Source organism: Oncorhynchus tshawytscha, linkage group LG06 (genome assembly GCF_018296145.1).
Source record: "Oncorhynchus tshawytscha isolate Ot180627B linkage group LG06, Otsh_v2.0, whole genome shotgun sequence".
NCBI classification, from domain to species: Eukaryota; Metazoa; Chordata; class Actinopteri; order Salmoniformes; family Salmonidae; genus Oncorhynchus; species Oncorhynchus tshawytscha.
This window is the reverse complement of record NC_056434.1, coordinates 72,480,267-72,506,896: the sequence shown is the minus strand read 5'-3', so window position 1 is coordinate 72,506,896 and position 26,630 is coordinate 72,480,267. Positions and strand designations below refer to the sequence as shown.

The window sequence follows — 26,630 nt, the reverse complement described above, 5'->3', positions numbered from 1 at the left end:
GGTGTCCACATATTTTGTATATATAGTGTAGATTGCAGATGATTTTAACTATTAAACTTAAGCTGTGTTTACACAGGCAGCCCAATTCTGATATTTTTTCCACTAATTTGTCTTTTGACCAATCATATCAGATTGTTTCAAAAGTCCAATTAGTGAAAAAATAAATGCATAATTTGGCTGCCTGTGTAAATGCATCCTAAGGTAGCTACAAGTAAATTGGTGGAATTTCCCTGCATTGGCAAAACTATGTACACCGTTCAGATTTCCTATAGCTGGTTTCCTCTCAGTGCATACTGGTTTTGGGCGCGCTAGGCTTGTTTACCGAAAAATGCGGTCACGTAGGCTATTGTCGACTTCAAAAGGAGAAAAGTTGGAAGGCACCTTCCTCGGTAGTATCGACAGTGTTAATTGTTATTCTTGAAGCTCCACCTCCACATTTTATGTTAATTTCAACGTTATTCTGCGCTGCGTGTGGGACTGCTTTGTAGCCTATCTGCGGCGGTCCAATGTAAATAGCCTTGGACAGCCACTAACTACACTGAGGGTAAACGGTGTTTGGAGAGAACGAAATCGTGATTATCTGATTATGGTATGTTGACAGCCAAGGAGCGCATGTCTGTGAATATTTTATCTAACAAAACCAGAGAAGAGGAACTCACCTTGTATTCAAACATGGGAGGTCAGATAACAAGACATACCTTGTACGGTAAGGATATTTTACTTTTTTTTTTGGGGGGGGGTAGCCTATATTCGATTATTGATTGCGTATATTTAGCAATAATAAAAACGTTGCTGATGGGATATGCTACAATGTAAACCTAGAGGCAAAAATTGCATAATTTGAGGATGATTCTAAATTGATTAAGTGTCAATTTATCCCTCACAGAAAGAAATGAGTCAGCAATAAAATTAGTTAAAGTATTATGAATGCTCTAGCTATGACTTGTGTGCTTTTTTATGTTAGATGCATGCTAACGTTCAAACACAATTATAGCAATGCAATATTCTGTTATGTGCAGCAACGTGAATGTTCAAGAATTAACTTCGTATTTGCATAGTTGCAAATTGGCTGATGGTATTTATATCTCGTTTTTTTTATTTGCTACATATTTTCTTCAGATTACAATTTATGGTTAAGTATATCTGGGATGATTGAGCCAAATAACTGGACTTTGAATATAACTGGATTTTGAAGTTATCAATGTGGAGAAATGGTGTTCCTTAATTATTATTATTTAAATCGTTTACCTTGCCTAGTATTTGTAAACAGTGTGCCTCTCATTGACTGCCCAAGTGTCCAATCAGTTGTCTGATACTCCACAAGACCATATGCAATGACATAACTAATCTAATTAATCATGTTAAATTACTCTAAATTAATACATATAGTCTGCAGTTCTCCTCTGATTATTTTTATGTTTTATTTTAACTAGGCAAGTCAGTTAAGAACAAATTCTTATGTACAATGACGGCCTCATAGTGTAATACATTGTATTTGTTTTTTTTGTCCCTTGTCAGATAGATCTCTATGATGAGGCTATAATAAGAGGTTCTAAACTTGAATAAACATTCATATTTTATTGGTCACATATACATATTTATCAGATGTTATTGCGGGTGTAGCCAAATTATTGTAAAAGAGCCTGAAACAAGGTGTCTATTGGCACCATCTTGGTGAACGTCACAAACCGCTTTCCTAACTATGCAATCCATCTTTCTTGGCTATGCAATGATACAGAGATTGTGTGCAATGTACAGTATATGATATACTTAAGCAATAAGGCCCGAGAGGGTGTGGTGTATATGGCCAATATACCACGGCTCAGGGCTGTTCTTAGGCGCAACGCGGAGTGCCTGGACACAGCACTAAGCCATGGTATATTGGCCATATCACAAACCCCAAGGTGCCTTATTGCTATCATAAACTGGTTACCAACGTAATTAGAGCAGTACAAATAAATGTGTTGTCATACCTGTGGTATACCACAACTGTCAGCCAATCAGCATTCAGGGCTCAAACCACTAAGTTTATAGTTTACATTAGACCTCACAGGTAGGAGAGGTCTATTAGAAATGTGAAATTATAGTTGTGACAGCCAGGGTAGTACACACCCTAGGCTTCCCAGTGGCCCTAGGCAGCCAGATGCCCTTAGAGTCAGATCTAGGAACATCTTACTTAAACCCAGCTAAACCTTGACCATCAGCAGGTCCAATGTAAAACTGACATTAGATCAGTGGTTAGGGCCAACCTCCACCTGTCCCTTTCAGAGATGACACAGTGTGACAACCAAGCTGCTGTAACACCCTTGCCCTGTGCTCTCCAGGGCTGCTGCCTCTGAGCTTTTGTCCCACATTAGCAGGTCACTGAGCCCTGATGTTTACGTAATGTCAAGTCTGGAAAAAAGACTCCAGAGCGGGGCAGCGGGCCAGGTGTGACTGCCTATGGCGGTCTCTGGCTCTGTCTATCCAGTCTTCACTGTTTGGTTGCCCTGACCAATCAATGACGATTGAGCTCTGAGCAATATTCCCCTTCCTTAACCTGAGTGCCTGATGCTTGTCGTGGCACTTCTCTTTATCATGCCCAGTCTCTGCTCAATGTTATGCTTGACATCTCTGTCTGGTTGCATTGCTCTCAAGACATGCCCAGAGAACCTCTGTGCCATTGAGGAGGTAGGCACTGACCTTCTCAGACAATCCAATGTAATGCTGAAGGTAAATAAGCATAAAGAATTCAACTCTATCAATGTGGCAGCAGTAGTAGCAACAAGCAAAATGCATTTGGCATTTGTGAGGTCTTTTGTAAACTAATTTTGGACTTGAGTCAACCAAAAGTGTTTGTTTTGTATGTTCTGGCATGTCATGCATTATCATTTGCTTGGCCAGTGGTTGAATACAATACACCCTTTTATGTTGCCATCAAACAATCTGACATGATGAATAAAATATGGTTACATGATTTATTATAACTTAATTTAGGACCATTGTTGTACATAGAGAACCATTCATCATTTTTATGTAGCCCAGGGACAGACGTGAATACCTCAAGTCAGTAGTGTATACTCTGACAAATAGGCTGTACTTTTCCTATGCCAGTTCAGCCTGAACAATTCATTGGAGTTCTCTTGGCAGCCACAATCTAAAAGAGTTTCAACAATGGAGAAAATAACTCTGTAGAAATACATGACAAATGCTGTGCTGCTTTATATTTGGTTAATTTCCTGGTCAAAATGTGTTATTCAAATGATGCTATATGTACATCCATGGATAGATATGAGACTGTTTACCTTGCTGAATATTTCTGTCTTGAAATTGAAGTGACTGCATTCGCAGAAGCCCCATGATTCTCTGTTGCCAATATAAGCTGCCTAATTGAAATGTCTCCTGGGTACACTGAAAAGGTCTTGACCCCTATAGGTCAGGAGCAATAATAACTTTCTATCCCTAAGAAATTAGACTAGGGATACTCTCCCTCACACACACACACACACACACACACACACACACACACACACACACACACACACACACACACACACACACACACACCCTCTTAATTAGGTGAATGTGCTCCTCTAGTTGTTGATCCTTAGACCTTTTGCTTTTTAGTGCAGTGCCCTGGTGACAGGCCAGTGTTGACCTGCTCCCAAACCTCTGCTGGTTTATACTGTAGGTTTGTAAAGAACAGGTATTTGTGATATTATCTTCATATTATTATATATTATAAAATATTATTTGACTGTTAATTTGACAATCGGCTAAGTGCAAGTCATAAAACAACACTTGGTACATATGCCTCATTCCCACACAATTGTCTGTTGAATAAGTCATTATTTGGGATGATCTCACCAGAAATATCTTCCTGACAACTCAATGTCCTTGGCATTGTTGTATTGCTTTGAAGGGGAATAGCCTAACTGTTGATTTTTTTGCACATACAGTGGCACAACCCACGCCTTATCAGTCTACAAAAAGGCAGATGTGAGAACAGTAGATTTGGAGTCAATTAGAGCTGCATTGAAGAATGTATGTGTAGGAGCTGGCTATTACCCATGATTCATTCTTTGGTATTTACTACAAGTCAGATACATCCCAAAGTAGCTTTGTAGTCGTTTTTTTCCCGTGTTATGCTATTCTTTGACTCTCTTTAACTTTCTCACTCATTATCATTCACCATTCATTCAGCATTTTCCGTAATCATGGTAGCATTCACATCCACATGTAGAAGTGTTTAGAAATATTTTATATTCTTATTTGCAATAAAAGTGACTCCAAAATGACACAATACATTATTTACCATTAATTTCTATTGGGCACACAACCAAAACTAAACTAACCAAAACACACAACCAAAACTAACTGCAAATGCATCCAACAAGTTTGTAGAGTCAATCAATCAAATTTATTTATAAAGCCCTTTTTACATCAGCCGATGTCACAAAGTGCTATACAGAAACCCAGCCTAAAACCCCAAACAGCAAGCAATGCAGATGTAGAAGCATGGTGGCTAGGAAAAACTCCCTAGAATGTCAGGAACCTAGGAAGAAACCAAGAGGAACCAGGCTCTGAGGGGTGGCCACTCCTCTTCTGACCTCTTCTGCCGGGTGGCGATGATAACAAAACATGGCCAACATGTTCAAACGTTCATAGATGACTAGCAGGGTCAAATAATAATAATCACAGTGGTTGTAGAGGGTGCAACAGGTCAGCGACCTTAGCAGTAAATGTCAGTTGGCTTTTCATAGCCGATCATTCAGTGTTAGAGACAGCAGGTGCGGTAGAAAGAGAGAGTCGAAAACAGCAGGTCCGGGACAAGGTAGCACGTCCGGTGAATAGGTCAGGGTTCCATAGCTGCAGGCAGAACAGTTGAAACTGGAGCAGCAGCACGACCAGGTGGACTGGGGACAGCAAGGAGTCATCAGGCCAGGTAGTCCTGAGGCATGGTCCTAGGGCTCAGGTCCTCCAAGAGAAAGAGAAAGAGAGAGAATTAGCAGGAGCATACTTAAATTCACACAGGACACCGGATAAAACAAGAGAAATACTCCAGATATAGCAGACTGACCCTAGCCCCCGACACATAAACTATTACTGGAGGCTGAGACAGGAGGGGTCGGGAGACACTGCTGTAATCATTGCATGCTAGGAATATGGGATCAAATACTGACCTTTTGACTACTTTATTTATAAGAATCTTTAGGGTGTCAATATTTTTGACACCTACCTTTTTGAGAAAAAAAATGGTTACTTGATAAACAAAATCTCTTTCTCTGAGCAATTGTATTAGTATAAAATATAATTTCCCCCCAAAAATGTAGCATACAATATAGCTCAGTATTTGAATTATTTATTTCAGACAGTCGATTATTGCTCATCTTTATCAAGGGTGTCAATAATTGTGGACCCCACTTTATATATTGTTGCTATATTCAATATGAATGCATATACAGTGCCTTGCGAAAGTATTCGGCCCCCTTGAACTTTGCGACCTTTTGCCACATTTCAGGCTTCAAACATAAAGATATAAAACTGTATTTTTTTGTGAAGAATCAACAACAAGTGGGACACAATCCTGAAGTGGAACGACATTTATTGGATATTTCAAACTTTTTTAACAAATCAAAAACTGAAAAATTGGGCGTGCAAAATTATTCAGCCCCCTTAAGTTAATACTTTGTAGCGCCACCTTTTGCTGCGATTACAGCTGTAAGTCGCTTGGGGTATGTCTCTATCAGTTTTGCACATCGAGAGACTGACATTTTTTCCCATTCCTCCTTGCAAAACAGCTCGAGCTCAGTGAGGTTGGATGGAGAGCATTTGTGAACAGCAGTTTTCAGTTCTTTCCACAGATTCTCGATTGGATTCAGGTCTGGACTTTGACTTGGCCATTCTAACACCTGGATATGTTTATTTTTGGTAGCCAGTGGGTTATGAAGCGAGGGCCAACCAACGAGAGCGTACAGGTCGTAATGGTGGGTAGTGTATGGGGCTTTGGTGACAAATGGATGGCACTGTGATATACTGTATCCAGTTTGCTGAGTAGAGTGTTAAAGGCTATTTTATAGATGACATCACCGAAGTCGAGGATCTTTAGGATGGTCAGTTTTACAAGGGTATGTTTGGCAGCAAGTGAAGGATGCTTTTGTTGCGATATAGGAAGCCAATTCTAGATTTAATTTTGGATTGGAGATGCTTAATGTGAGTCTGGAAAGATAGTTTACAGTCTAACCAGACACCTAGGCATTTGTAGTTGTCCACGTATTCTAAGTCAGAGCCGTCCAGAGTAGTGATGCTGGACGGGCGAGCAGGTGAATAGCATGCATTTAGTTTTACTTGCATTTAAGAGCAGTTGGAGGACACGGAAGGAGAGTTGTATGGCATTGAAGCTCGTCTGGAGGTTAGTTAACACAGTGTCCAAAGAGGGGCCAGAAGTATACAGAATGGTGTCGTCTGCGTAGAGGTGTACCAGAGAATCACCAGCAGCAAGAGCAACATCATTGATGTATACAGAGAAGAGAGTCGGCCCGAGAATTGAGCACTGTGGCAACCCCATAGAGACTACCAGAGGTCCGGACAACAGGCCCTCCAATTTGACACACTGAACTCTATCAGAGAAGTAGGTGGTAAACCAGGCAAGGAAATCATTTGAGAAACCAAGGCTGTTGAGTTTGCCAATTAGAATGTGGTAATTGACAGAGTCGAAAACCTTGGCCAGGTCGATGAATACGGCTGCACAGTAATGTCTCTTATCGATGGCGGTTATGATGTCGTTTAGGACCTTGAGCGTGCCTGAGGTGCACCCATGACCAGCTCTGAAACCAGATTGCATAGTGGAGAAGGTACGGTGGGAATCGAAATGGTCAGTAATCTGTTTGTTAACTTGGCTTTCGAAGACCTTAGAAAGACAGGGTAGGATAGATATAGGTCTGAAGCTGTTTGGGTCTAGAGTGTCACCCCCATTGAAGAGGGGGATGACCGCAGCAGCTTTCCAATCTTTGGGAATCTCAGACGATACGAAAGAGAGATTGAACAGGCTAGTAATAGGGGTTGCAACAATTTTGGCAGATCATTTTAGAAAGAGAGGGTCCAGATTGTCTAGCCCGGCTGATTTGTAGGGGTCCAGATTTTGCAGCTCTTTCAGAACATCAGCTATCTGGATTTGGGTAAAGGAGAAATGGTGGGGGCTTTAGCGGGTTGCTGTGGACGGTGCCGGTCAGTTGACCGGGGTAGGGGTAGCCAGGAGGAAAGCATGGCCAGCCGTAGAGAAATGCTTATTGAAATTCTCAATTATAGTGGATTTATCCGTGGTGACAGTGTTTCCTAGCCTCAGAGCAGTGGGCAGCTGTGAGGAGGTGCTCTTATTCTCCATGGACTTTACAGTGTCCCAGAACTTTTTTGAGTTAGTACTACAGGATGCAAATTTCTGTTTGAAAAAGCTAGCCTTAGCTTTCCTAACTGCCTGTGTATATTTGTTCCTAACTTCCCTGAAAAGTTGCATATCACGGGGGCTATTCGATGCTAATGCAGAACGCCACAGGATGTTTTGTGCTGGTCAAGGGCAGACAGGTCTGGAGTGAACCAAGGACTATATCTATTCCTAGTTCTACATTTTTTTGAATGGGGCATGCTTAATTAAGATGGTGAGGAAGGCACTTTTAAAGAATAGCCAGGCATCATCTACTGACGGGATGAGATCAATGTCATTCCAGGATACATTCCAGGTCAATTAGAAAGGCTTGCTCGCAGAAGTGTTTTAGGGAGCGTTTGATAGTGATGAGGGGTGGTCGTTTGGTCGCAGACCCATTACGGATGCAGGCAATGAGGCAGTGATCGCTGAGATCTTGATTGAAAACAGCAAAGGTGTATTTGGAGGGCGAGTTAGTTCGGATGACATCTATGAGGTTTCCCGTGTTTACAGATTTGGAGTTGTACCTGGTAGGTTCATTGATCATTTGTGTGAGATTGAGGGCATCAAGCTTTGATTGTAGGATGGCCAGGGTGTTAAGCATGTCCCAGTTTAGGACACCTAGTAGCACGAGCTCAGAAAATAGATGGGGGGCAATCAATTCACATATGGTATCGAGGGCACAGCTGGGGGCAGAGGGAGGTTTATAGCAAGCAACAAATTTGTGAATTTGTAGAAGTAGAGCTCGAATTGTTTGGGTACACACTTGGATAGTAATACAGAACTCTGCAGGCTATCTTTGCAGTAGATTGCAACACTGCCCTCTTTGGCAGTTCTATCTTGGCAGAAAATGTTATAGTTAGCGAAGGAGATTTCATTTTTTTGTGGTTTTCCTAAGCCAGGATTCAGACACGGCTAAGACATCCTGGTTGGCAGAGTGTGCTAAAGCAGTGAGTAAAACAAACTTAGGGAGTAGGCTTCTAATGTTAACATGCATGAAACCAAGGCTTTTACGGTTACAGAAGTCAACAAATGAGAGCACCTGCGGAGTGGGAGTGGAGCTAGGCACTGCAGGACCAGGATTAACCTCTACATGTCCAGAGGAACAGAGGAGAAGTAGGATATGGGTCGGCTAAATGCTATACGAACTGGCCGTCTAGCACGTTCGGAACAGAGAGTAAAAGGAGCAGGTTTCTGGGCATGATAGCATAGATTCAAGGCATAGTGTACAGACAAAGGTAAGGTAGGATGTGAGTACATTGGAGGTAAACCTAGGCATTGAGTAATGATGAGAGAGATATAGTCTCTAGAGACGTTTAAACCAGGTGTTGTCATCGCTTATGTAGGAGGTGGAACAACATGGTTGGTTAAGGCATATTGAGCAGGGCTAGAGGCTCTACAGTGAAATAAGACACTAATCACTAACCAGGATAGGAATGGACGAGGCTTATTGATATTAGAGAGAGGCATGCGTAGCCAAGTGAACATATGTGTCCAGTGAGTGGTTGGGCTGACTGGGAACACGGCGATTCAGATAGTTAGCAGGCCGATGCTGACAGTTAGTAGACTGGGGCTAAACAAGCTAGCAGTTAGCAGACCGGGGCTAAACAAGCTAGCAGTTAGCAGACTGGGGCTAAACAAGCTAGCAGTTAGCAGACCGGGTTAGCAAGCAAGCAGTTAGCAGGGGCTAGCAGTTAGCATACCGGGGCAGGCAAGCTAGCAGTTAGTAGACCGGGGCAAGCAAGTTAGCCTTTGGGGGACGTCGCGATGGGGGTAAGTCTGTGTTTGCCTCTTCGTGCGGTGACGTTGATAGACCAGTCGTGGAGTTAGTAGGGTTCCAAGTAGCTCTAGGTAGCTAGAAGGCCTAGCAGGTTAGCAGAATAGACCTTCAGCGGACATTGCGCCTGAGGGGCCTGTTGGAATCCTTGGGCAGATTATGTCGGTATTCCAGTCGTAGAGGATCGGCGGGGTTCCGTGCCCCGTACCGGCAGGAGAAGGGGTCCGGAAATTTTAGCCCAGGAGTGGGCTTCGGTGGTAGCACAGGAGCCCTGTCCGTGCTAGCTTCAGGCTAATTGGTGCTTGCTCTGGGATGGAAACACTAGCCAGGAGTGGTCACCCGGGATTGCGGTTAGCTAGTTGTGAAGATCCAGATGAAAATGTTCGGAGTTTGCGGTATGAATCCGGGGATATGGAGAGAAATAGGTTTGTTATGCTCTGGTTTGAGTCACGTTGTTCGAACTGGCGAGAGCTTTCCGAGCTAAAGGTTAGCTGATGACCGCTAGCAATGTTTTGCTAACTGATAGTTGGTAGGTAGTTAGCTGGCTAGCTTCAGTTGAGGGATTCCAGATCCGAAGTAAATAGAAATACTTTAGAAAAAAACAGATCCATGCCACATTGGGTGAGTCAGGAGAGTATTTAGAATTTGTTTAGAAATATTTAGTCCAGGTAGCTATTTGGTTAACTATTTAACTAACTTTTTTGAATCATCACATGCACCGCTGCTACTGTTTTTTATCCACTTTATTCCTACTTATATGTACATATCTACCTCTTACCTTGCACATCGACTCGGTACTTGTACTCTGTGTATATAACTAAGTTATCATACTCATTGTGTATTTATTATTACTTTTATTACGTGTTTTACTTTTCTATTATATATTTTTATCTGCATTGTTGGGAAGGGCCTGTGTGTAAACAATTCATTGTTGTTTATGAAGCATGTGACTAATACAGATTTATTTGAGTTGTACATAAAGGGTGTGACCATTGTGCAAACTGAGGAAGCTAAACTCCTAGATATAACATTGTATGGTCAATTATCACGGTCAAGTCCTATTGATAAAGTTGCTGGGGAGAGGTATATCTGTTCTTTTTTGACACAAATCAACTGTACTAGTTGTTCAGGCTCTGGTCTTGTCCCATCTTAATTACTGTCTGGTAATAATGTCAAGAGCAGCAAAGAAAGACCTAGCAAAGCTGCAGCTGGCTCAAAACAGAGCAGCACGCCTTGCCCTTTTAACTGCACATACAAAAGTAACATCAACAACATGCCAGTCTTTCCTAGTGGAGTGTTGACGAGAGATGAACTGCTTCTCTTCTAGTTTTCATTAGAAATATTACTGTGTTAAATTCCAGATTGTCTGCATAATCATATAACATACAGCTCAGACACCCATACTTACCCAACAAAACATGTCACCAGGGGTCTTTTCACAGTCCCAAGTCCAAAATGAATTCACGGCAACGCACAGTATTATACAGAGCCATAATTGCTCGGAACTCCCTTCCATCTCCACTGAAGTAAACAGCAAAATTACCTTAAAACAATCGATAAAACATCTCGTGGCACAATAGAGACTGAAATGATACACACACACACCTTATTCTTTAGTTATATTGTTTGAATATCATTGTATTTTTGCTAAATTTGTGTAACTTTTCTTGTCTATCAGTGTTTTGCTTTGTTACTTGTCGTTTTTGTTTTTGTGTGGTCCCCAGGAAGAATAGCTGCTGCTTCGGCAAAAGCTAATGGGGATCCGAATAAACCAGTGCCAAATTGGCAAAATGTGGAACAACAAAAAAATGAATGGTGTGACAGGAGTTTACCAATTACTGATATTACCTAATTCTGTGAGTTTTTCGCAGCTGTACAATTTCTCTCTGGTTACCAAGCAGCTCTTATCTCAGGGTGGCAGGTAGCCTAGTGGTTAGAGCATTGGGCCAGTAACCAAAATGGTTGCTAGATCAAATCCCAGAGCTGACAAGGTAAAAATCTGTCGTTCTGCCCCAGTTAAACCACTGTTGCTAGGACATTGTTGTAAATAAGAATTTGTTCTTAACTGACTTGCCTAGTTAAAAAAATATGTATTTTCATCCAAGGAGAAAATCAAGATGACTAACAGACCTATCTTTTTGTTTGCACTTGTTGTTGGATTTCTGAAAATAGAGTGAGTTAAATGGTTCTTAAAGAAACATACAGGTAATAATGGAAATGAGGGATACGAAGTACAGTTCAAGTCGGAAGTTTACATACACCTTAGCCAAATACATTTCAACTCAGTTTTTCACAATTCCTGACATTTAATCCTAGTAAAAATTCCCTGTCTTAGGTCAGTTAGGATTACCACTTTATTTTAAGAATATGAAATGTCAGAATAATAGTAGAGAGAATTATTTATTTTAGCTTTTATTTCTTTCATCACATTCCCAGTGGGTCAGAAGTGTACATACATTCAATTAGTATCTGGTAGCATTGCCTTTAAGTTGTTTAACTTGGGTCCAACGTTTCGGGTAGCCTTCCACAATTTTGGCCCATTCCTGACAGAGCTGGTATAACTGAGTCAGGTTTCTAGGCCTCCTTTTTGTAGGCCTCCTTGCTCACACACACTTTTTCAGTTCTGCCCCCAAATGTTCTATAGGATTGAGGTCAGGGCTTTGTGATGGCCACTCCAATACCTTGACTTTGTTGTCCTTAAGCAATTTTGCCACAACTTTGGAAGTATGCTTGTGGTCATTCTCCATTTGGAAGACCCATTTGTGACCAAGCTTTAACTTCCTGAATGTTGCTTCAATATATCCACATAATTTTCTTACCTCATGATGCCATCTATTTTGTGAAGTGCACCAGTCCCTCCTGCAGCAAAGCACCCGCACAACATGATGCTGCCACCCCTGTGCTTCACGGTTGGGATGGTGTTAATCGGCTTGCAAGTCTCTCCCTATTTCCTTTAAACATAACGATAGTCATTACGGCCAAACATGTGTCGAACTGCTTTGCTTTATCTTGGCCAGGTCACAATTGTAAATGAGAACTTGTTCTCAACTTGCCTACCTGGTTAAATAAAGGAGAAAGAAAAATAAAACAAAAAAAGTTTTAATTTTGTTTCTTCAGACCAGAGGACATTTCTCCAAAAAGTACGATCTTTGTCCCCATGTGCAGTTGCAAACCGTAGTCTGGCTTTTTTATGGCTGTTTTGGAGCAGTGGCTTCTTCCTTGCTGAGCAGCCTTTCAGATTATGTCAATATTGGACTCGTTTTATTGTGGATATAGATACATTTGTACCTGTTTCCTCCAGCATCTTCACAAGGTCCTTTGCTGTTGTTCTGGGATTGATTTGCACTTTTCTCACCAAAGTACATTCATCTCTAGGAGACAGAACGCGTCTCCTTCCTGAGCGGTATGATGGCTGCGTGGTCCCATGGTGTTTATACTTGCGTACAATTGTTTGTACGTGGTACCTTCAGGCGTTTGGAAATTGCTCCCAAGGATGAACCAGACTTGTGAAGGTCTACACTCTTTTTCTGAGGTCTTGGCTGATTTCTTTTGATTTTGCCATGATGTCAAGCAAAGAGGCACTGAGTTTGAAGGTAGGCCTTGAAATACATCCACAGGTACACCTCCAATTTGACTATCAGAAGCTTCTTAAGCCATGACATCATTTTCGGGAATTTTCCAAGCTGTTTAAAGGCACAGTCAACTTAGTGTATGTAAACTTCTGACCCACTGGAATTGTGATACAGTGAATTATAAGTGAAATAATCTGTCTGTGAACAATTGTCAGAACAATTTCTTGTGTCGTGCACAAAGTAGATGTCCTAACCGACTTGCCCAAACTATAGTTTGTTAACAAGAAATTTGTGAGGTGCTTGAAAAGCGAGTTATAATGACTCCAACATAAGTGTATGTAAACTTCTGACTTAAACTGTATATTTAAAGCAGGTGCTTCCACACAGGTGTGGTTTCTGAGTTAATTAAGCAATTAACGTCTCATCATGCTTAGGGTAATGTATAAAAATGCCGGACAGGGCATTTTGGCTACTATTGCTATGCCCCCATAGGATGGCAATGAATGGTAGGATGAGCATGAAAATGATGTAAACCACATGCTATGGCCGTTTTTCAACCATCATCAACAAAACACCAAATTATGGAATTTCTCATGTGCGAATGGTGTCGCATCCCTCCAATAGAGTTCCAGACACTTGTAGAATCTATGCCAAGGTGCATTGAAGCTGTTCTGGCTCGTGGTGCCCAACGCCCTATTAAGACTCGTTATGTTGGTGTTTCCTTTATTTTGGCAGTTACCTGTACACCCAGTCATCGCCACGACATTGAGGAAAGGCAGTTTTTATTGATTGTGTGAATGCTGCTAATGCATTGTTATGTTGGCTTTGTGCATATTTAAACAGTGGATGCCATAGTAATGTTCTTTGTAGATCCGTATATCTACAGTAACTCCCCCTATGCTTCCTCCTTTTCAGATTCTCTGGGTGGCCCCTTCCCCACCACATCCCACCGCTATCACCATAAGCCCACCAAGCAATGTCTGCCCGTCCTGCAGTGTGGGAGCAGCCTGTCCTCTTTTCCCCTGCTCTTCCACCCCAGTGCCAAGGGCTCCCAGATCATCATGGACGTGGCCCAGAGGACCGTCAAGAGGCAGGCCAGCTTCTGCAATGCCATCACCTTCAGCAACCGGTCCATTGCCCTGTACGAGCAGGTCCGCCTCAAGGTATGGACAGACTGGGCAGTGGACCATGGTTATCAGCACACTGTCTTTCCTTCCTTCCAGCACACTGTCTTTCCATTTATTTATTTTGTCTGTCTCTCTCACTCACTGTGTGTTTTGCCTTCATTATTCCCCTGATTCTGTGTGGGCCAAAACAGCTTAGCCAAAGTTTCCACTTCACCTATCAGTCCATCTATGTCTCAAGTGAAAGAGCAGGGGAAGCATTGCCATGTGAGCCACTGTTATCTTGCATGGTGAAAGAAGTGTAAATAGAGGTTTTAAATGAGACAAGACAAGAATATCCCGTCTGATGATAAACAGACATACAATATGTGTTTATTTGTGTTGTTGTTTACCATTTGGTTTGTAAAAGTTTTAACATATGGCCAACCATAATGTATTTTGGTAAATCTTAGGTTAACACAACTAATGGAATGGACTTTAGGTCATTCACCAGCTTAACTCCCTTCATCAAAATTGAATTGGGGTGGCAGGTAGCCTAGTGGTTAGTGTGTTGGGCCAGTAACTGAAAGGTTACTAGATCGAATCCCCGAGCTGATAAGGTAAAAATCTGTTGTTCTGCCCCTGAACAAGGCAGTTAACCCACTGTTCCTAGGCTGCCATTGTAAATAATAATTTGTTCTTAACTGTCTTGCCTAGTTAAATAAAGGATAAATAAAAAATGGTACAAACCCATTACCTGTTCCCCTCCAGATCACTAAGAAGCAGTGCTGCTGGAGCGGAGCCCTGCGTCTGGGCTTCACCTCCAAGGACCCGTCCCGCATCAACCCAGACAACCTGCCCAAGTATGCCTGCCCAGATCTGGTCTCCCAGAATGGCTTCTGGGCCAAGGCCCTGCCCGAGGAGCTGTCCAATGAGGGTAATGTCATCTCCTTCTGGGTGGACAAGAAGGGTCGTGTGTTTTACCGCATCAATGGCTCCAGCCCCATGCTGTTCTTCAGCGGGGTCCATGCCTCCGAGACACTCTGGGCTCTCATAGATGTCTACGGACTGACACGAGGGGTCCAGCTACTGGGTAAGTTTCACAGGGAGAGGGGAAAGTGTTATGGGGGTTAATGACGTTCCTTGCCAAATATTATTCCAATTCATTTTGATGAATTTCCCAAATTGACTAATGACAGCAAGTGGTGGTTAAATGTTTAAAATTGTATGTGCTGGTGGGTGTGTTTGCGTGAGGTTGGTTGTTTGGTGATGTTACTTTTGTACTACTGCTCTACCTTTCCCACACACCATCATTCCAAAATACTCCAATGGAAAAAAGATGGAGAGAGATTAGAAAGGTTGCATAGTTACACTGTTAGCATAAAGGAAATGCCACCACAGTGGAATTTGAGAACCACTGGAAAACAAAGCATCTATTCTGAAATGCCCTGTTTGATGGGTTTACCCCAAACACTTGAAACTAATTCAGGAAAGGTTTCCCATCTAACAGATTTTGAAAAGTTGAAGAACATTTTTGTAATGTATAAGTTTTTTTTACCAGTATCTAAAGATTTACCCAGTTTGAGAGCTGGTCAACTGATTCAAATTGATAGGAGCGCAGTCAGATTTTTAAAACTGAAAATAACTACAGTGCTGTGAGAAAGTACACTACACAAAATAGTGGATAAGGCTATTTCAGCCACACCCGTTGCTGACATGCAATCTCCATAGCCAAACATTGGCAGTAAAATGAGATGAGCCTGAGGGCTCTTCTAGACCAACATTGTTGCCTCTGCCATTTAAGTAAGATCTGTTACATCACTAGGCTCTCTTCCTACACAGATATCAATACAGAAAGGCTTGGTTATTGTAGTCATGAACTGCTGATGTTAATGACTCACTTAGCTAAGGCTCATCCAAAGCCCTGAGAAAAGGTTTCTCTAATACAGTAGAGCACACCAGCATGGGCGTTTTTGAATTGTTCAGTGTATACAGAATATTATCATGGTTGAGTGCCATCTCTATTCAGTATGCCCCTACATGCAATCGTATACATAACCACTGTGTTTTTAGAGCAGAAATAGAGGGTATTAGGAGTATATTCTGGCAAATAAGTTGGTTGGTGGAGTTGTTTTTACAAGTGATCAGTTATGTTGCAATGAGTCCCGTTGTAGTGAATATGCTGTCTAACTTCCCCCTTTTGGAAATAAATTAATTTAGCTGTATTTCAAGTATGTTTTACATTTTCAAATCAAATTTGATCAAAGCATGTTTAAAAAGGTTCACTCCTTTTATTTCACAAGGTCAAGCTAACCTTTTTATCTGAAGTTCCTGAATGAAAAGCCTGTTAAGGGAACTAAAACCCTAACACGGAACCCAAACCGGCTGCACGCGTGCGCCATCGTGCATAAATGTATTTTGTCCCCCTACACCAAAAGAGATCATGACACGCAGGTTAAAATATCAAAACAAACTCTGAACCAATGACATTAATTTGGGGACAGGTCGAAGAGCATTAAACATGTATGGCAATTTAGCTAGTTAGCTTGCACTTGCTAGCTAATTTGTCCTATTTAGCTAGCTTGCTGTTGCTAGCTCATTTGTCTTGGGATATAAACATTGAGTTGTTATTTTACCTGAAAAGCACAAGGTCCTCTACTCCGACAATTAATCCACACAAAAAATGGCCAACCGAATCGTTTCTAATCATCTCTCCTCCTTCCAGGTGTTTTCATCTTTGAAATTATATAGTGATCCATCCACACTTTCATAGTATTACCACAACCACCGGCAAAACAGTTTGGTTATACCCACGTGGGTGATTGAAAGACAATGAGGAGATGGCACGTGGGTACCTGCTTCTATAAACCAATGAGGAGGAGATGGGAGAGGCAGGACTTTCAGCGCAATCTGCGTCAGAAATAGAAAGGAGTTCTATTTTAGCCCTTGGCATTGCAGATGCTCGTTGGCGCGCGAGCGGTGTGGGTGCAATAATTGAATAACATGGATTTCTACATGTATTTTGTACATGACGTGTCCAGTCTGGTCAGCATGTTAAATCTCAGCATGATGAGATGATTCAGTGAGTTCTCGTCAGAAAAAGTTAACGGCACCCCTAAATATTATGATTCAGGTCATTATACATTATATATACAAAATTATGTGGACACCCCTTCAAATTAGTGGATTTTGCTATTTCAGCCACACCCGTTGCTGACAGGTGTATAAAATCGAGCACACAGCCATGAAATCTCCATAGACAAAAATTGTCAGTAGAATGGCCTTACCCGCTAACTAGCTAGCCATTTCACATTGGTTACACCAGCCTAATCTCGGGAGTTGATAGGCTTGAAGTCATAAACAGTGCAATGCTTGAAGCACAGCAAAGAGCTGCTGGCAAAATGTTTGAATGTTTGAATGAATGCTTACGAGCCTGCTGGTGCCTACCATCGCTCAGTCAGACTGCTCTATCATATCATAGACTTATTTATAACATAATAACACACAGAAATACGAGCCTTAGGTCATTAACATGGTCGAATCCGGAAACTATCATCTCAAACAAGACGTTAATTCTTTCAGTGAAATACGGAACCGTTACGTATTTTATCTAATGGGTGGCATCCATAAGTCTAAATATTCCTGTTACATTGCACAACCTTCAATGTTATGTCATAATTACGTAAAATTCAGGCAAATTAGTTTTCAACGAACCAGGCGCCCCAAACTGTTGCATATACACTGACTTTGCGTGCAATGAACGCAAGAGAAGTGACACAATTTCACCGGGTTAATATTGCCTGCGAACCTAGATTTCTTTTAGCTAAATATGCAGGTTTAAAAATATATACTTCTGTGTATTGATTTAAAGAAAGGCATTGATGTTTATAGTTAGGTACACATTGGAGCAACGACAGTCCTTTTTCGCGAATACGTACCGCATCGATTAAATGCAACGCAGGACATGCTAGATAAACTAGTAATATCATCAACCATATGTAGTTAACTAGTGATTATGATTGATTGATTGATTGATTGATTGTTTTTTATAAGATAAGTTTAATGCTAGCTAGCAACTTACCTTGGCTTAATGCATTCGCGTAACAGGCAGGCTCCTCGTGAGGCAGGTGGTTAGAGCATTGGACTAGTTAACTGTAAGGTTGCAAGATTGAATCCCCGAGCTGACAAGGTAAAAATCTGTCGTTCTGCCCCTGAACAAGGCAGTTAACCTACCGTTCCTAGGCTGTCATTGAAAATAAGAATGTGTTCTTAACTGACTTGCCTAGTTAAATAAAGGTGTAAAAAAAAAGAAGATTGGCCAAATCGGTGTCCAAAAATACAGATTTCCGATTGTTATGAAAACATGAAATCGGCCCTAATTAATCAGCCATTCCGATTAATCGGTCGACCTCTAGATTCAAGATCTTGAACAACATTCTGGCCTTAAATGTCCATGTACTCTTATCTCCACCGGTACAGCCAGAAAAGAACTGGCCACCTCTCAGAGCCTGGTTCCTCACTAGGTTCCTTCCTAGGTTTCTGCCTTTCTAGGGAGTTTCTCCTAGCCACCGTGCTTCTACATCTGCATTACTTGCTGTTTGGAGTTTTAGGCTACGTTTCTGTATAGCACTTTGTGACATCTGCTGATGTAAAAAAAAAGCTTTATAAATTGAATGCCCATGATGTTGGAATGAGATGTTCAACGAGCAGGTGTCCACATACATTTGATCATGTAGTGTATTTGCCCCCTTTCTGATTTTCAGTTTTTTAATATTTGTTTATACTGAATGTTATCAGATCATCAACCAAAACCTAATATTAGATAAAGGGAACCTGAGTTTACAAATAACAAATTAAATTATTTTATTTATTTCGTTAACAAATTTATGAAACACCCAATTCCCCTTTGTGAAAAGGTCATTGCCCCTTTACACTCTAACTGGTTGTGCCACCTTTAGCTGCAATGACTGCAACAAAATACTTCCTGTAGTTGTTGATCAGTCGCTCACATCGCTGTGGAGGAAATTTGGCCCACTCTTGCATGCAGAACTGCTTTGTGGGTTTTCAAGCATGAAAAGTTATACTTTCGCCCAAAAAGTTATACTTTTGACTCATCTGTCCATAGAACGTTCTTCCAAGAGTATTGGTGATCATCCAGGTGCTTCCCGATGCTTTTTGGCAAACTTCAGTCAACATTTTGGGCGACATGGGTCCCCATTATGCCTGGCGAAAACCAAACACTGCATTCCACAGTAAGAACCTCATACCAACAGTCAAGCAGGTGGTGGTAGTGTGATGGTTTGGGATGCTTTGCTGCTTCAGGACCTGGATGACTTGCCTTAAAACCTCTACAGGATTGGTGGGACGGTTGAGCTAACGTAGGCTAATGTGATTAGCATGAGGTTGTAAGTAACAAGAACATTTCCCAGGACATAGACATATCTGATATTGTCAGAAAGCTTAAATTATTGTTAATCTAACTGCACTGTCCAATGTACAGCAGCTATTACAGTGAAGGAATACCATGCTATTGTTTGAGGAGAGTGCACAGTTTTGAACATGAAAAGTTATTAATAAACCAATTAGGCACATTTGGGTAGTCTTGATACAAAATTTTGAACAGAAATGCAATGGTTCATTGAATCACTCTAAAACATATACTGGCCAAAATCTAAATTACGCCTGGGCTGGCATAATACATTATGGCCTTTCTCTTGCATTTCAAAGATGATGTTACAAAAATACTCTGTTCTTTTACCAGATCTAATGTGTTATATTCTCCTACATTATACATTATACTACATCCTACATCATTTATCATTTCCACAAACTTCAGTGTTTAGTTTCAAATGGTATCAAGAATCTGCATATCCTTGCTTCAGGTCCTGAGCTACAGGCAGTTAGATTTGGGTATGTCATTTTAGGCAAAAGAGAATTCTACAGGATAATTTCAGGCCATCCATCTTTGAGCTGAAGCTGAAGCACAGCTGGGTCATGCAGCAATACAATGATCCAAAGCACCCAATCAAGTGTACATGAAAATTGTTAAAAAGCAACAAATTTGAAGTTTTGGAATGGCCTAGTCAAAGTCCAGACCTAATCCCAATTGAAATTTTGTGGTAGGACTTGAAACGAGCAGTTCATGCTTGAAAACCCACAAATGTCGCTGATTTAAAACAGTTCTGCATGCAGGAGTGGGCCAAAATTCCTTCACAGCGATGTGAGAGACTGTTCAACAACTACAGTAAGAGTTGCAGTAAGGGTTGCATTCATTGCACCTAAAGGTGGCACAACCAGTTATTGAGTGTAAGGGGCTAATTACTTTTTCAAACAGGGTAATTGGGTGTTGCAGATCTTTGTTAATTTAAATAAAATAAGTATCGATTTTTTTGTTATTTGTAAGCTCAGCTTCCATTTATCCAATATTAGGTTTTTGTTGAAGATCTGATAACATTCAGTATCGAAAATATGCAAAAAGGAGAAAATCATAAAGGGGGAAATACTTTTTCACAGCACTGTATATTACTGTAAAATAGTGGTAGTATCTCTTCCTAGATTTTGCTTAATCCTAAATTGCTCTTGTCAGAGTACAATTTGGTTTACTAAACATAATCATCACCCCTCATGGAATTAACTTTCAAACATCCCAATAATTCAATCAACATGGACTCATTTCCAATAATGATCCTCCCTCTCTATAAGGAATGGAGGCTGTCATCACCATTAATATAAATAGAAAAGGCTCCCATATATTATAGATAATACCATTTAAACTCATTTCTGGCAGTGCTAGTTGACAGCAAGCAGTGTGCTATCTGCTGTTGGGCTGTTTGGTATCCAGCGCTAGAGTGAGACTATCTGGAGTTCAGTGGGCTCGCGACGAGCTGTGATGACACACTGTGCATAGCTCTTGTTCCTCGACAGACATTAAGGAAAGATGATGTCAGGAAAATGGCGTGACTGAAGCCATTTTCCCAGACAGGAGAACAAGTACAGTGTTCTCACTGAGCTAAGAAAGAGAATGTTGTGTTAGCACTGTGGAAATCACATCTTCAGCATTGGATCTCCAGTCGGCTTTGTGTCTTTACCTAAACATAATCATATGCAATCCCCATTTTAACAGTGATCTACAAACATTCCATTTCAAATATATCCTTGATTTAAAAAAATGGAATGTCCAAGTAGATTCTGCCTTTATTGTAGGTTTTCAGAACAGCAGCTCTCCATATTACTGTTACCTACGAGAGACTCAAGCCTTGTTGCCCCCTACATGTCTACACTGACTATACGTGCCTACACTGACCTACAGAAACAGCAGAGCAGCCTTAGCACTCAGTCAGCTGAAGGGTACTTCACTATCAGGCTTCTTCTATAGCCTAAGAACGTCACCAGTCAAGAGCATGGTATATCTCAAAGCCCTAGTATTGCCCCGTTGGCCGCAGTTCAAGCAGCACTTAGTGCCTGAAATATGGGGCGGCCACATCAAAGACTGCCCCGGTGAACTGGCACATGTGCTCAGTTTCCTAACGGGGGACATTTTGATTCTTAATGATGCTTAACACTAGGAGCTGACATTAACGCTAAGCCAGCTGATAAAGGCAGACACATTTCACCTGTTGTGCGTGAAGCTATTTATCATACAATCTGTCGGGAGGTTGGTCCTATAGACTGGCTCCAGCTGTTTTCTGCAGGGACCAAATGGGGCGAGTTTAGCGAACAAACAATGCTTTGGAATAAGTGATTTTGGTTGTTCAAGTAAACACGTTAAACAAATGGAAAATGTGGGAAATGAATGAGGACTTTCACATTGATTCCACACTTTATAGTCTCTGGTGACCTACATTACGTGATATATATATATATATATATATATATATATTTATATATATATCTCAGGAAATGTATAAAATATGAGTAGCTTAAAATTTGATCTAATGTGACCAATTCCATCTCCTAAATCTTGAGCAGCTCCACCACCGAGCCCTGACTCTCTTCCATCTGCGTGACAATATCTTGTCTTCAAATGAACTTCAATCCAATTTTCACTCTGTGTTCCAGTCAGAGATGCATACTCAGTCTCGGTGCATAAATGTAGCTACCCATTTCCTCTCTGGTGCCTTGCCTTTCACGTTTGATGGATTGATTTTAAAAGTGTCCCTGATCACATGTCTGGCCAGATCAGTGTAACTGTAGCAGTTCCTCAGTACCAGCCCCAAGGAGACTGCTCTGTGCTATAAATGCATTTCCCATCATATGTGTTGTGAGGCGAGACTTGAGTGATGTGGGTAGTGGCACAACGCTATAGTCTAAGATACCGTGGATCGTGTGTGTAAATAAAAGCAGTACAGTAGAGAAGGAGTGGAACGTACTAGGGTTTAATAAGTCACTGCCTGTTCAATTCAGTTCAATTCCACATCATATGCAGACACCATTGCCCCTAGGGTCATGTAGTGATCTTGGACTTTGCTTTAACATGTCACATAGAGATAAAGTAAACACATTTCTGCAATAAATAAAATCAAGCTTTTTTCATAAAGCACATTTCAGACATGGAATGCAACGCAATGTGCTTCACAGGACAATAAAAACATATTTAAACATATTTACTACACAACAAACATAAGAGGATGAAAAAAACTAAAGAATAACAATAAAAACTGAAATGCTAAGGAAAAGCAAAGCTAAAAATGTGTGTGTTTTAAGATCTCTTTCAAATGTGGCCACAGTTTCAGCCGCCCTCAGGTTCTCTGTTAGGCTATAACAGAGGCTGGGGGCATAGTAACTACAGGCTGCATCTCCACTAGGCTTTGGGTTAGTTAAAAGGCCAGTGCCAGAGGACCTGAGGGACCTACTGGGTACATAACTCCAAAAGCATGTCTGACATGTATTGGGGTGCACAATCGTAAATTGATTTAAAAACCAATAGAAGAATCGTAAAAAATTCTAAAACTCACAGAGACCGGTGTAATGTGTGATCTCCGTCTGGTCTTGGTCAGTACTCACTCTACAGCATTCTGTATGTTTTTGCAATTGACCAAGGACTTTTGTGGGTAGACCAGACAGGAGAGCATTACAGTAGTCAAACCTGCTTGTAAAATAAGCATGGATGAGTCTCTCTGTATCAGCCTGAATATACAGAACATTAGTAGGACATAAAATATCCAAAGAATACATTTCTGTTGAATTGACCAATGAGTTCAGTGATTTCGGGCTGTTATCTTGTTTTTAGTTCCAGTAGTGGTGTTCATGTTGTCTGCCTTCATGGGGTGTTACAACACAGGATCTAAGGATCTCTAGTTCTGTTTCCTCTAAGGCTGCTACCGTAACAGGGCAGTGTAGCTCAGTAGCTAGCCACCCATGTGAGAATTCAAAGGTGATCCAGAGACTGGTGAGACTACTTGAAAGCCAAGATGGTGTTGCATAACCAGTGAAGCTAAATTAATCTGCCGGAATCAAACTGAGCCTGAGGGCTCTTCTAGACCAACATTGCTGCCCCTGCCATTTAAGTAAGATCTGTTACATCACTAGGCTCTCTTCCTACACAGATATCAATACAGAAAGGCTTGGTTATTGTAGTCATGAACTGCTGATGTTAATGACTCACTTAGCTAAGGCTCATCCAAAGCCCTGAGAAAAGGTTTTCTCTAATACAGTAGAGCACACCAGCATGGGCGTTTTTGAATTGTTCAGTATATACAGAATATTATCATGGTTGAGTGCCATCTCTATTCAGTATGCCCCTACATGCAATCGTATACATAACCACTGTGTTTTTAGAGCAGAAATAGAGGGTAATAGGAGTTGTTTTTACTAGTTATCAGCTACTGTATGTTGCAATGAGTCCCGTGGCAGTGAATAACTTTCCCCTTTTGGAGAGAAATTTAATTTAGCTGTATTTCAAGTTTGTTTTGACTTTAAAATAGTTCAGTTTTCTAGAGTAATGATCAAAGCATGTTTAAAAAGGTTCACTCCTTTTATTTCACAAGGTCAAGCTAACCTTTTTATCTGAAGTTCCTGTATGAAAAGCCTGTTACGGGAACAAAACCCTAAGTCTCACCCTGATTAGATGAATCAGAGAGTTCATGTCAGAAAAAGGTAACGGCACCCCTAAATATAATGATTCAGGTCATAATACACTATATATACAAAAGTATGTGGACACCCCTTCAAATTAGAGGATTCGGCTGTTTCAGTCACACCCGTTGCTGACAGGTGTATAAAATCAAGCACTCAGCCATGCAATCTCCATAGACAAACATTGGCAGTAGAAAGGCCTTACTGAAGAGCTCAGTGACTTTCAACGTGGCACTGTCATAGGGTACCAACTTTCCAACAAGTCAGTTCATCAAATTTCTGCCCTGCTAGAGCTGCCCCGGTTAAGTGCTGTTATTGTGAAGTGGAAACGTCTAGGAGCAACAAGAGCTTAGCCGTGTAGTGGTAGGCCCCATAAGCTCACAGAACGGGATCGTTGAGTGCTAAAGCGCGTAGCGTGTAGAAATCATCTGTCCTTGTTGCAACACTCACTACCGAGTTCCAAACTGCCTCTGGAAGCAAATTCAGCACAATAACTGTTCGTCGGGAGCTTCATGAAATGGGTTTCCATGGCCGAGCAGCCGCACACAAGCCTAAGATCACAATGCACAATGTCAAGTGTCGGCTGGAGTGGTGTAAAGCTCACCACCATTGGACATTGGAGCAGTGTAAATGCTTTCTCTGGAGTGATGAATCATGCTTCACCATCTGGCAGTCCGACGGACAAATCTGTGTTTGGCGGAGGCCAGGAACATGCTACCTGCCCCATAGTGCATAGTGCTGTTTTTTATTGTTCAGGCTTGGTCCCTTAGTTCCAGTGAAGGGAAATTTTAATGCTACAGCATCCAATGACATTCTAGACAATTCTGTGCTTCCAACTTTGTGGCAACAGTCTGGGGAAGGCTCTTTCCTGTTTTTAGCATGACAATGCCCCTGTGCACAAAACAAGGTACATACAGAAATGGTTTGTCGAGATCCGTGTGGAAGAACTTGACTAGCCTGCACAGAGCCCTGACCTCAACCCCATCAAGCACCTTTGGGATGAATTGTAACGCAGACTGCGAGCCACGCTTAATAGCCCAACATCAGTGCCTGACCTCCCTTATGCTCTTGTTGCTGAGTGGAAGCAAGTCCCCGCAGCAATGTTCCACATCTAGTGGAAAGCCTTCCCAGAAGAGTGGAGACTGTTATTACAGCAAAGGCAGGACCAACTCCATATTAATGCCCATGATTTTGGAATGAGGTGTCCACATACTTTTGGTCAAGTAGTGTACCTCCCTTTCGTGGCTGAAAATGGTGGGAAATCACACAGCTTTTTAACGACATGAACGGATTATGTGCTAATCTGACTGAAACCAAAGTTCTGTTCTATAACACAACTGTTTGTTTATGGGACAATCATAGAATTAGGAATTAGAATCATTTAATAGGATCTCTATAGATGCAGTGAAGGAGTCAATGGAGCACAGATGTTCCATTGACCAGATTGGCACACATTCAACAAATCTGTTCTAACAAAGTGGATATTCATCAAATCTGTCATTATGTATTATTATTTCTGTATTGTAACAGGCACACAATGTGGTTACTTAAGTCCGATTTGGATATATTTGTCTGTTTTCGCTGCATGTAGAAGTAATCCCTTTTCAGGTTTAGAAGAAGTGACTGCTAAATGCTAACTCCCGTTCGTATGATCTGGTTAGCATAGCTAGCATACACAAATCGGTGGTGGTAGTCAGTCGTTTTTAACTGTAATACAGTAGGAAATGATGACATGAACCTGTGATGGCGTTGACATCCATACAAGCGTTAATGTCAGATTTTTACCTCAACATAGTGTGAAATACACATACTGTATAAACAATAGCCTAAATGTAAGCACATTTTGCTGGGGGACAATGAGGGGACTCTGAATCTTTCCCCCACGGTCCTTTCCCCCATGTGTTTCCATGGCAATTCCATTGTTTTGGTCGATTTCAATTGACCTCTTTACCATATCTATGGGAACAATGCTCATGAGACTGTGGCATTCAGGCAGTGTCTCACAGGCAGGGTTGCCAGGTTCAGTTAAAATTGACCTCTGAAAACCTGCACAAGGCCTGAAAACTATCCCAAATGTTTTGCAGTAAGAGAAGAGTTTCCACATTTATCCAATAAACCCTTTTTATTGAGCGAATTAAGAAGGAATATCAACGTCATTTTTAACAACGTAGGCAAAGAAGCAAAATGTGGATTTCCATCAAATGAATTATTGCAAGTTTAAGAATGTCGCGAAAGAAGATAAATCGCCCTTATATTAAACTCTCCAGATCATTTTAATGAATGTATGTCGATGTAACATGTTTTGACTGCTATGATTAAGCAACATGGCCCAAAAAGGTGTGATATACAGTGCCTTGCGAAAGTATTTGGCCCCCTTGAACTTTGCGACCTTTTGCCACATTTCAGGCTTCAAACATAAAGATATAAAACTGTATTTTTTTGTGAAGAATCAACAACAAGTGGGACACAATCATGAAGTGGAATGACATTTATTGGATATTTCAAACTTTTTTTAACAAATCAAAAACTGAAAAATTGGGCGTGCAAAATTATTCAGCCCCCTTAAGTTAATACTTTGTAGCGCCACTTTTTGCTGCGATTACAGCTGTAAGTCGCTTGGGGTATGTCTCTATCAGTTTTGCACATCGAGAGACTGACATTTTTTCCCATTCCTCCTTGCAAAACAGCTCGAGCTCAGTGAGGTT

General features: G+C 41.2%; 1 protein-coding gene across 1 annotated transcript in view; it reads left to right on the top strand.

The window, feature by feature from the left end:
• The first annotated feature begins 273 nt into the window (after positions 1–273).
• LOC112253048 (E3 ubiquitin-protein ligase NEURL1) overlaps positions 274–26,630 on the top strand; it is a 54,236-nt gene continuing 27,879 nt past the window's right edge. Inside the window, exons 1-3 of the mRNA XM_024424916.2 lie at positions 274–706; positions 13,664–13,911; positions 14,623–14,944. Of these exons, the coding sequence (XP_024280684.1) occupies positions 592–706; positions 13,664–13,911; positions 14,623–14,944 (685 nt within the window). The 5' untranslated portion in view covers positions 274–591. The remainder of the gene's footprint in view (positions 707–13,663; positions 13,912–14,622; positions 14,945–26,630) is intronic.